Source organism: Lynx canadensis, chromosome D1, assembly GCF_007474595.2.
Source record: "Lynx canadensis isolate LIC74 chromosome D1, mLynCan4.pri.v2, whole genome shotgun sequence".
Classification (NCBI taxonomy): Eukaryota; Metazoa; Chordata; class Mammalia; order Carnivora; family Felidae; genus Lynx; species Lynx canadensis.
In genome coordinates, this window is record NC_044312.2 from 16061040 (window position 1) to 16071217 (window position 10178).

The window sequence follows — 10178 nt, forward strand, 5'->3', positions numbered from 1 at the left end:
TCCACGGTCCTTTCTTTTAAGGTGGAATCTTGAATCTCTCTGCCTCGCCTTCCTCCGGGCGCCAGGCCCCACTCCACACTGACCCTGAAGGGTGTTTTCTTCCCTCCCTCATCAATGGTGTGTGTTCGGGACCTAATTAATCCTGGGTATGACGAGGGCATAAAGAGGACAACGGAAGAGCTTTATCTCCTGCATAGCCCCTCTTTTTTTTTTTTTTTTTTTAAAGCCACGGGGCGATCAAGAGGGCTTCTAATGACTTCCTCCCAGCTCCACCTTAAGGCAGAAATTGGATTTATTTACTCTGTTCGTTCCCCCTAGGACTGGGGTAGGGAGTTAAGAAACATTTTTAAATATTTTGCCAAGCCAGAGTTGCTAACCCCAGGCCAAATGAGGTTGGGTTTACGTTACAGCCAAGGATTGCAAGACACTCCTCATGAGGGATGGACCTCAAACAGAACCTCTGCCCTCCAGATGAGCTGGCTGTGAGGCTCAGCCCCCTTCCCCTCCCCCTGTATCCTGAGTCACCTCGGAGTTGGGAGTGGGGCACCAGCACCATGGGGACTCCCAATGATCAGGCAGTGCTGCAGGCCATCTTCAACCCTGACACCCCATTCGGAGACCTTGTTGGGTTGGACGTGGGAGAGGAAGTGGAGAAGGGAGAAGTAGACGAAGGTGAGTTCGACTTTGGACGGCAGTGTTCCTCTGGTGGCAGAGGATGGTAGTCTCACAAGGCCCCTTGTTCCGTGACCCTTGAATGACGGTCGAGGTTGGAATCAGAGGTCTACTGATCGTTGGTGCGCAGGTTGGGGGCTCGGCAAGAGTTTCTCCGCCAAAAGGAGAAAGCCAGGCTTTGTCCTTCAGCCCTCACACCTCTGACCTTCCCTCACCACTTAGTTCACACCATAATCCAAGCTCAACTGTACTGGGGCCACGGGGAGGTGCTAAACTTTCACATCTTTGTCATGACAGGGGCATTTCGCTCCCCACAGGATGGAAGGGGTGGGGAGGGGCTCTGCTCAACGTTTCTGACCTCGACATGCACAGCCTCAGCAGGCATTCAGGGTTCCACTCCGTTCCCAGCCGAGCCCTGAGCCAATCCTACGTCCCAGCCAAACCCTCCGGCTCGGGTCCCGGCTTTCCAAAGCTCGAGCTGGCTTTTGCTTCTTGCTCGCAGCTGCACACCTGTCCCTTCCCTGTTCCCTTCCTGACACAGATGGAGTTTTCCCTCGAGCACAGTTGGAGCGATCCAAGGCCCTGGAGCTGCAAGGGGTGATGGCAGCGGAGGCTGGCGACCTCGGCACGGCCCTGGAGAGGTTTGGCCAAGCCATCAGCCTGCTGCCTGAGCGGGCCTCCGCCTACAACAACCGAGCCCAGGCCCGCCGACTCCAAGGAGATGTGGCAGGTGAGGGGAGATGCCCTGGAACTTCCACAGAAGGGACCCTGGGGTCCACAGACCAGAGATGGAATGGTTGTGGGACTGGGGCCTGGAGGCTGGGACTGTTCTGGAACCTATGTTCTTACCTATAAGAGCTATCCCATGGGCCCTGCTAGTCGCTGGGGGCTATTGGGAAGGTCAAAGAGATCGCATTCCATTCGTTTATGTAACAAACATTTAATGAGAGTCTACTGTTGTAGCGGTGGGCTAGGACAAAGAGGAGAGATAGACCACCCACAGGAACTACTCCTACTCCGTGCCGGGTGTCCGGCACTTTCCATGTAACTTCACAACAACCCCCAAAGGTGTGCGCTATTGGTACCTCCCTTTTATAGAGGAAGAAGAAGACTGTAGCAGAATTGGGGTTTGGAGCAGGTGGTGGGGCTCCAAGGTCTGTGCTCTTAATGCCCCTGTGCTACTGCTTCTCAAGAAGCTCACGGTCCGAGGGGTGGGACAGACCCACAACCATGAGACAAGCTGAGAAGGTTCAGCACAGTGTCTGCCCCCCCCACCCCTTACCCCCCACCCCCCGCCGCCAGGGGTGAGTTTGAAAGGATGAATAGGCTGCAGCTGGATGGAGGAGAGGAAGTGGGAGAAGGTACAGGCAGGTAGAGACCCAGAAGGCATGGAAAAGTACAGAGAACTTCAGAACTCCAGGCTGGTTGGAATGGGGAGTGGTGGGAGGGTGGAGTAGAGCCTGGAGAAATAAACAGGGGCCTGATGGCAACGTTAGGCAGTCTGGACTGTGTCTTGAACACATGGGGAATCATTAAAAGGATTTTAACTGGGGAGTGACCAGATTGAACCTGCTGCCCTTGGGCAACTCTGACTGGAAGGGGGACAATGGGACAGAGAAGGCCATGCTGGAGACCGGAGGGCAGACTGAAGGTGTAAACCACAGAAAACCGTCACGGTGGTTGAGGTGCTCCTGCAGCCAGGAACGCCAGCCTGAAGGGTTTTGAACATTCTGGGAACAGTGGGGGGAACCAAGGGCCCCTTCTCCAGGCTTGGTTGCCTGGCTTTGGCAGGAGGGGGCTGAGTGGGGCTGTAAAAGCAGCTGAGGACAGTCTGTAGATAAAAAGCCCAGAGAGGAACAGAGGTGATGCTGCCTGGAAAAGGCTTTCCATTCCTCCAGACCGGCTCCTCCAAGGGAAACCCAGAAGTACTATGATCAGAGAGCTTCTGTGATCAGAGAGCTTCTTTTTTTTTTTTAATTTTTTTTTTTTAATGTTTTATTTATTATTGAGGGAGAGAGAGAGACAGAGCACGAGCGGGCACGGGGCACAGAGAGAGGGAGACACAGAATCCGAAGCAGGCTCCAGGCTCCAAGCTGTCAGCACAGAGCCCGACGCGGGGCTCGAACCCACGAACCGTGAGATCATGACCTGAGCCGAAGTCGGATGCTCAACTGACTGAGCCACCCAGGCGCCCCGATCAGAGAGCTTCTTAACCATCTGGGTAGCCTGGGCAGCCTAGCCCTCGCTGGGTTCTGGGATCAAAACACACAGAGACTGGACAGAGATCAGCCTCTCTGTAGGGTGATGCTGGAGCTTCTCACGCGCCCTGACAGCTCTTTAGACTAGAGAGCATGAGTGACCTGGGCAGAGCCCAGAAAAACTGCAGCTGGGCCCTAAAATACCAACAGCTGCCTGAGTTTGAATTCAGAGTTTAATGCCCAATCCGAGTATTTCATGAGAAGGATAGACATGGCAATGTGCGGGGCCAGCCCTGACTCCAAGACCCTCTTTATTTTTTTTTTATTTTTTTTTTTAACGTTTATTTATTTTTGAGACAGAGAGAGACAGAGCATGAACGGGGAGGGTCAGAGAGGGGGAGACACAGAATCTGAAACAGGCTCCAGGCTCTGAGCTGTCAGCACAGAGCCCGACGCAGGGCTCGAACTCACGGACCGTAAGATCATGACTTGAGCCGAAGTGGGCCGCTTAACCGACTGAGCCACCCAGGCGCCCCTGTGTATTTACTTTTGAGAGACAGAGCGCGAGAGGGGCAGAGAGAGAGTTGGACCTCAAGCACTCGGGGCTGACAGCACAGAGCCCACTTGGGCTCGAACTCATGAACCTTGAGATCATGACCTGAGCCCAAACCGGCTGCTTACCCTGCTGAAGCACCCAAGTGCCCCAGGGAAAAGTTGTTTTAAAGCATACACTGAATAAGGGGAGAGGAATGCCTTCAAAAGGAAAAGAAAGAGAAATGGATTTTATTATACTTGTAAGAAATGGTCGTCGGTACATGATAAATTTTTTGGACTTTGAGATTCAGAGTCAGCCACCTGGCACGTGGTAGATACTTAATAGCCTATGACTGGAAAAAACGGCCTGCTTCTGCTGGACAACGGGCCACATTCATGACCACAGTGACCATTCAAAATCGTCCCAGCACCCTTCACGTTTTGGTGTATTCGATGGTGAAAGGTGATAGGGACCACAGTCTCAGCTCTGTCACTAAACTGGCTGTGCGGCCCGGGGCAAGTGTGGCCAACTCCTCCAGTGTGCACGTGTGACGAGGAGCAAGGACAGGCGGGTGTTGGGTGGCCCTGCCCCGGGGCCTCGGTTCTGACCGCCTTCCGCCCCGCAGGCGCCCTGGAGGACCTGGAACGCGCTGTGGCGCTGAGCGGCGGCCGGGGTCGCGCCGCCCGCCAGGGCTTCGTGCAGCGCGGGCTCCTGGCGCGGCTGCAGGGCCGGGACGACGACGCCCGCAGGGACTTCGAGCGGGCGGCGCGGCTGGGCAGCCCGTTCGCGCGGCGCCAGCTGGTGCTGCTCAACCCCTACGCCGCGCTGTGCAACCGCATGCTGGCCGACATGATGCGGCAGCTGCGCGCGCCCCGCAACGGCCGCTGAGACGATCCAATAAAGCTGCCGGCTCTCTCCCACTCGCGTCCGTGTCTGCGTCCAGCCGCCGACCCCGCAGCGCCAGGGCACTTCGTGGTCGGCCGGGGTCCGGAGAGCTGGGCGGGGCGGGGCGGAAAGGGGAGGGGGCGGGTGGGCGTGCTCGGGCGTTGATTGGCCCCGCCTGGCCCCGCCCGGCCCCGCCGCGGACTGCAGCGCCCCGCAGACAGGAGCAGTCGCTCGGAAGGAGCGTGGGGAGGGCGCCAGGTGAGCCGCCTGGGGCGGCGGGGCGGAGCTGTCGTGCGACCCCCGCCGCCCGGACCTCCGCCGTGCCGGCCCACTTCCGCCTGGTCCCCGGAGGGTGGTAAAGGGGGCGTGGGGCCACGGAAGGGAGGGCAAAGGGGAGTGGGGGAGAGGGGCCGGAGGACGGTCCCCTGGGGGGAGGGGCACTGCGCCGCGTGTCCGCCTATGCGCGTGCGCGCGAGCCGCCCAGTGCGGGCTGCGCGGTTGCGCGCGGTTTCTGCGTCCGCGAGCCGGCGCTTGATTGTGCCTTGGGGGCGGCGCCGGGTTCTGAGCCCGCAAGGTGGGTTGGTAGCCACTGGGTCGGCTCCGGCCTTGGCGCTGGGCTGTTCGCGTCCTCGTCTTCGCCGCTGCGGGTCAGGCTCTATTTGTGTGTTGGTGCACGGTTTATTTTTGTTTCTGGAGAGTAAATTCCCGGAGGAATTACCGAGCCTGCGTGCGGTCACCTGGCTAACGTCGAGGCCCGCCCCCTTCTCTCGGCAGCCTGGGGCCCAGGCCTGAGCCACCATGGCGCTGCCCCCAGGCCCAGCTGCCCTCCCGCATACACTGCTGCTCCTGCCAGCCCTTCTGAGCTCAGGTACACCCCCGTTTACCCCTTGGCCGAGCACTTCTGGGGGCATCCCCCCTCTTTCCCCTCTTTGTCTGCACCTTGGGTTTGGGAACCCGCTTCAGGCCACAGGGACCAGAGCTGGCTTCCCCTCACCCACCTACCCAGGGTCCAGCCAATTTTTGGTGAGCGAACCTAACCAAGTGCACTGGCCCCTGGTCCTCTGCACCTCTGTAAGCGGATGTCGTGCTGGTCACAGGCCAGTACCCCAGTACTGACCTTCTCCCAGCTCTCCCCACAACTCCCTGCTGTGTTCCAGGTTGGGGGGAATTGGCACCACAAATTGATGGTCAGACCTGGGCCGAGCGGGCACTTCGAGAAAACGAACGCCACGCCTTCACCTGCCGGGTGGCAGGGGGGCCTGGGACCCCCCGACTGGCCTGGTACCTGGATGGACAACTGCAGGAGGCCAGCACCTCAAGACTGCTGAGTGTGGGCGGTGAGGCCTTCTCTGGAGGCACCAGCACCTTCACTGTTACTGCCCAGAGGGCCCAGCATGAGCTCAACTGCTCCTTGCAGGACCCGGGTAGTGGCCGGTCAGCCAATGCCTCGGTCATCCTCAATGTGCAATGTGAGTGCCTCTGAGATGGGCAAGGAGAGAGGTTCTCTGCCCTGGGACCCCCAGCAGCCACCAGGCAGGTGGTCTGATAGAGCATTTAACAAACACGTACTTTGCAGATTTGAACTCACATCATCCTCAGGGTAATCCTATGAGGTGATTGTTACTGTTATCCCCGTTTCACAAGTGAGAAAACTGAGCCACAGATTGTTAAGTCCTACGGCTCATAAGCAGAGCCAGGATTCGAATGTAGGCAGCTTGGTTCTTGTGTTTCTACTGCTGGTCACTATGACGTGCTGCCTCTCAGGGAGACCCAACCATCCTGTTTCCCAGAGCCTTCTAAAGGGGAGATCGAGGCCCCCGGCTCGCTCCTAGGTTTGGGAAGAGTGGGCAAGGAGTACGAGAGGTGTGGTGAGAATATGTTGGCTTCTGCTTTGTACCAGTTAAACCAGAGATTGCCCAGGTTGGGGCCAAGTACCAGGAAGCTCAGGGCCCAGGCCTCTTGGTTGTCCTCTTTGCCCTGGTGCGTGCCAACCCACCTGCCAACGTGACCTGGATCGACCAGGATGGGCCGGTGACTGTCAACGCCTCCGACTTCCTGGTGCTGGATGCCCAGAGCTACCCCTGGCTCACTAACCACACAGTGCAGCTGCAGCTCCGCAGCCTGGCGCACAACCTGTCCGTGGTGGCCGCCAACGACGTGGGTGTCACCAGCGCCTCGCTTCCGGCCCCGGGTGAGCACTGCCAGCGACTGGCCCGGCAAAGCCTCAGGTGGGTGCAGGATCACGGTACATAAATGGGACGACTAGTTGCCCTTTGGGTGAGTCTCGTGAATGAGCTGTGCCGCCCACCTTGGGCAAGGAGCACCGAGTGGCACCTGTAGCGTCTCAGAGTTGGGGACCCTGCCCACTTAGAACCTAACCAGAGGACAACTTGCAGGGCTCCTGGCCACCCGAGTGGAAGTGCCGCTGCTGGGCATCGTTGTGGCGGGAGGGCTTGCCCTGGGCACACTGGTGGGGTTCAGCACCTTGGTGGCCTGCCTGGTCTGCAGGAAAGAGAAGAAGACCAAAGGTAGGTCCAGAGCCAGGAGGGGGAGGGGGCTGGGCAGAGAGAGGGTGGCTGAGGGGCAGGGAGAAGGAGGAGCAGCGAGGGCAGCATGTGGGGCTAGGCAGAGCAAGTCCTCTCTGACGAGTGGCAGAAAGGGTCTCCCTGAGCATGGCGTGGGTAAAACCAGATGCAACTCAGGACTGAGCACTGGGAACCCAGTCTGTCCCAGAGGCTGGGCATTGGAGAGATCCTTGCCTGGGGGTCCTGGGGGTCCTGGGTCTGAAAGGGCATTGGGGCAGAGCCCAGAGTGAGTAGGCATCCTGAGAAAGTGTGTGGTTTCTTTCTCCCCAGGCCCCTCCCGGCGCCCATCTCTGATCTCTAGGTAACTCTTCCTGGGGCTGGCTGGCTGAGCTGGACTGAGATGCGGCACGGGGACGGTTGGAAACCCGGGGTCTCTCTAGTTCTGGAATGGGCCCCCAAGCAGGAGTCTGTGCCTGCTGGAGCTAGGGCATATCCCGGGCTCTGTCCACCCTGTAGTGACTCCAACAACTTAAAACTCAACAACGTGCGCCTGCCACGGGAGAACATGTCCCTCCCGTCCAACCTTCAGCTCAACGACCTCACTCCGGATTCCAGAGGTACACCCTTTGTTTGTCCCTGCTTTATCTTCAGAGGTGCTTCTGAGGAAAAGAGAGACCCTGGTACTAGGAGGGGCTAGGCCTTGTCAGGCACACTCCTCATCGTGGGCACCACCCCGTTTGTCACCCAACAGAGAAACCAGCAGACCGGCAGATGGCTCAGAACAGCAGCCGGCCAGAGCTGCTGGACCCGGAGCCTGGTGGCCTCCTTACCAGCCGAGGTACAGGGGCATGGGCCCACGGCCCCCCTCCTCTCCTCCCCAGCCCTTGTGCTTATGCCAGAGGCCTCTGGGTCTCCAAGCTTCCAGGCAGTGAGGCTTACTGAGACTCACGGCATCTTTGACCTTGCAGGTTTCATCCGGCTCCCAATGCTGGGCTATATCTATCGAGTGTCCAGTGTGAGCAGTGATGAGATCTGGCTCTGAGCCGGGTGAAATTGGGGGCAGGGGGTGCCCTCTTGGCTCCTGGGCCCCCTCCTCCTCCTCCAAGGCAGCCTCTGCCTGGCTCTGTGGCCAGGTTGTGCCACTACTACTTTTGCTCGCCCTTCTGGCTGGGGTGCCCTCTGTCATCCACGTGACACCTTTCACTGGGATCTGGCCCTCAGGGGCACAGATCTCCTTGGCAGAGCCACCAGCTGGACCTTAGCCCCTTGTTCTAACTCAGGTTGGGGGCTTTCACCGATGCTTGTGCGCAGGCGGGTGGAGCTCTTATCCAGGTGTGTTTGCAGGTCATCCAGCATCTACTGTGGCATGGGCCTGCCGAGTGTGGTCTGGGCCTGCCCTGTGTCACACGCCAGTACCCTTAGCGCTTTGTACAGCAGGCATGGGGGCATGCCTGGGTGGGGGAGAGGGAGGGCCCAGCATGTCTTCAGTTTCCTTCCCATGCTATGCAGCTTTGTTCCCTCAGGGAAAATTTAGGACCCGGAGAGCTATCTGGAACCAAACTGCCCTTTGCACAGGAACCAACCCCTGGCCCAAGGGGAAGGGCCAAGCACAAACCAGTCCCTTTTGCCGCATACCTCTCTGCCCTTCTCTGTCTGTGCCTCCTCTTGGGCATCATAGGTTATACGTTGGACCTTCTCCCATTTCTTCACTGGGCACTAAACTTCCCCCTTGACCTGGCCCCCGGTGATGCCAGTGCCTGGTATTAGCACAAGTCAGGAGGAGAAGAGGGAGATGGGAAGTCTAGGGGCACCCAAGACCGCATGTAGCTATGCATCATTTTCTTACTATGTTAGCACTTTAAGCACATCCCCTGGGGAGGGGGTAAGTGAGGGCCTCCGGGCCGTCTCCGTGGCTTCCCCAAGTCTGGCCTTCGTGTGAGTCACTGTGAGCGCCGAGCCTTCGGGGTTGACGGTTTCCCTCTTGGCGTGTCTCCCCACCATGGGACTCCATGACCATTCCCTAACTGCCTCATCAGCAGGAAGCCGCTCCTCCTGTCCATCCTCTTCTTCAGGGGATGGTCATAGTGGCACATTGTTTGACAGAGCTAGAAGCTTTAGGGGAACATGGAGAAAGAGGGGACCACACACCACAAAACAATCTAAGAACTCTTTGGAAAGCAACATGGAAATGATTGCAGATTAATACAGTGCAGAGTATATTTTTCCCTTGTTGAAACCTTGTTTTGTAATTTTTCTCATGTTCCTGCCTAGGACAGTGCTGAGCACATGGTAAATTTAATAAACTTGACTCAACGAATGTGACATGTCTGTTCATTTCTTCGTAGATGGTGTTAAAACAAAATCTTTAAATCACACATTAAGTAGGGGAAACACCTGTGTATCCACTATTCAACTCTGTTAAATTTTATCAGTCTATGTTGTTTGCTTCAGATCTTTTATTTTTAAAAATAATGTTACTTCTTTAATTACACTGTTCTCAGCAGCAAGGCTCATGTTTTCTATTTTGGGAGTCCTGGCGCAGGGACCCCAGCTCTCCAGCCACTGGGTCTCGCTTGCCAGACTCTCCATCTCTCAGGAGTGTGGCTAAGCCATGCTAGCCCTTTTGTCCTGACTAGAGGTACGGAAAGCTCAGACTAGGCTTTGATTTCCCGAATTTGTTTCTGGAGGATCATAAGGGAGAAAAAAAGACTAGAAATGGGATGAAGGTTTTGAGGGCAGATTTATATCCTATTTTCTTGAACAAAGATGGGCTTGGCTTGCATAGCTCTGAATTTTCCGGCTACCTCCCTCCCTTCTCTCTTGTTCTGTAGGGTATTTTCCTTCATGGGAGGGACTAAGGCTACCCCAGCCTCCCCAGAGGAATTTTTGAGAGAGAGAGAGAGAGAGAGAGAGAATCCCAAGCAGGCCTGATGCAGGACTCGAACTCATGAACAGTGAGATCACGACCTGAGCCGAAATCAAGAGTCAGATGCTTAACCAACTGAGCCACCCAGGTGTCCCCAGCCTCTGCTGGTTTTGTTTGCAAGCTGCTTGGGCCTAGAAATTCTAAAGGCCAGGGTGCCTTGCTGTCAATTCTGTTGACTGTCCTCTGCCGTTTCCTTTGGGAGGTCCCGGAGCCCTTTCCTTGGTGGTTCTTTGGCAAGGCTACAAGCCCTGTGCATCCCCTCGGTTGCCCTCATGGTCTTACCTTGTCAGAAAAGCGGGTTCTTCTGGCAAATCCATCCTTGCAAGTATTTGTGATGCAGTGGACTTTGAAACTAGTGTTCCAGTTCTCTAGATGTATCCCTAGCGTCCGAGATTCCTTGTTCCTTCGTTGAGTCCCAGACCCCTTGGAGAATTTGA

General features: G+C 57.0%; 2 protein-coding genes across 3 annotated transcripts; both read left to right on the top strand.

Moving 5' to 3' along the window:
* Positions 1 to 376: 376 nt before the first annotated feature.
* On the top strand, positions 377 to 4321 carry TTC36 (tetratricopeptide repeat domain 36). The gene is made up of 3 exons (XM_030333568.1): positions 377 to 672; positions 1214 to 1402; positions 4031 to 4321. The coding sequence occupies exons 1-3, from the start codon at positions 441 to 443 to the stop codon at positions 4291 to 4293; spliced, it is 684 nt and encodes a 227-aa protein (XP_030189428.1). The 5' UTR covers positions 377 to 440; the 3' UTR covers positions 4294 to 4321.
* A 205-nt stretch (positions 4322 to 4526) lies between these two features.
* Positions 4527 to 9132, top strand: TMEM25 (transmembrane protein 25). Of its 2 annotated transcripts, none has more exons than XM_032594984.1 (8): positions 4527 to 4645; positions 4987 to 5158; positions 5448 to 5759; positions 6191 to 6481; positions 6687 to 6818; positions 7146 to 7176; positions 7332 to 7432; positions 7567 to 9132. In XM_032594984.1, exons 2-8 carry the CDS (start codon positions 5089 to 5091, stop codon positions 7755 to 7757), a joined length of 1128 nt encoding a protein of 375 aa, XP_032450875.1. In that variant the 5' UTR covers positions 4527 to 4645; positions 4987 to 5088; the 3' UTR covers positions 7758 to 9132. The 2 variants fall into 2 exon arrangements, with proteins under 2 accessions (XP_032450875.1, XP_030186689.1); XM_030330829.1 differs by lacking the exon at positions 4527 to 4645 and having other exon boundaries at positions 4744 to 5158; positions 7567 to 7653; positions 7784 to 9132.
* Positions 9133 to 10178: the final 1046 nt, after the last annotated feature.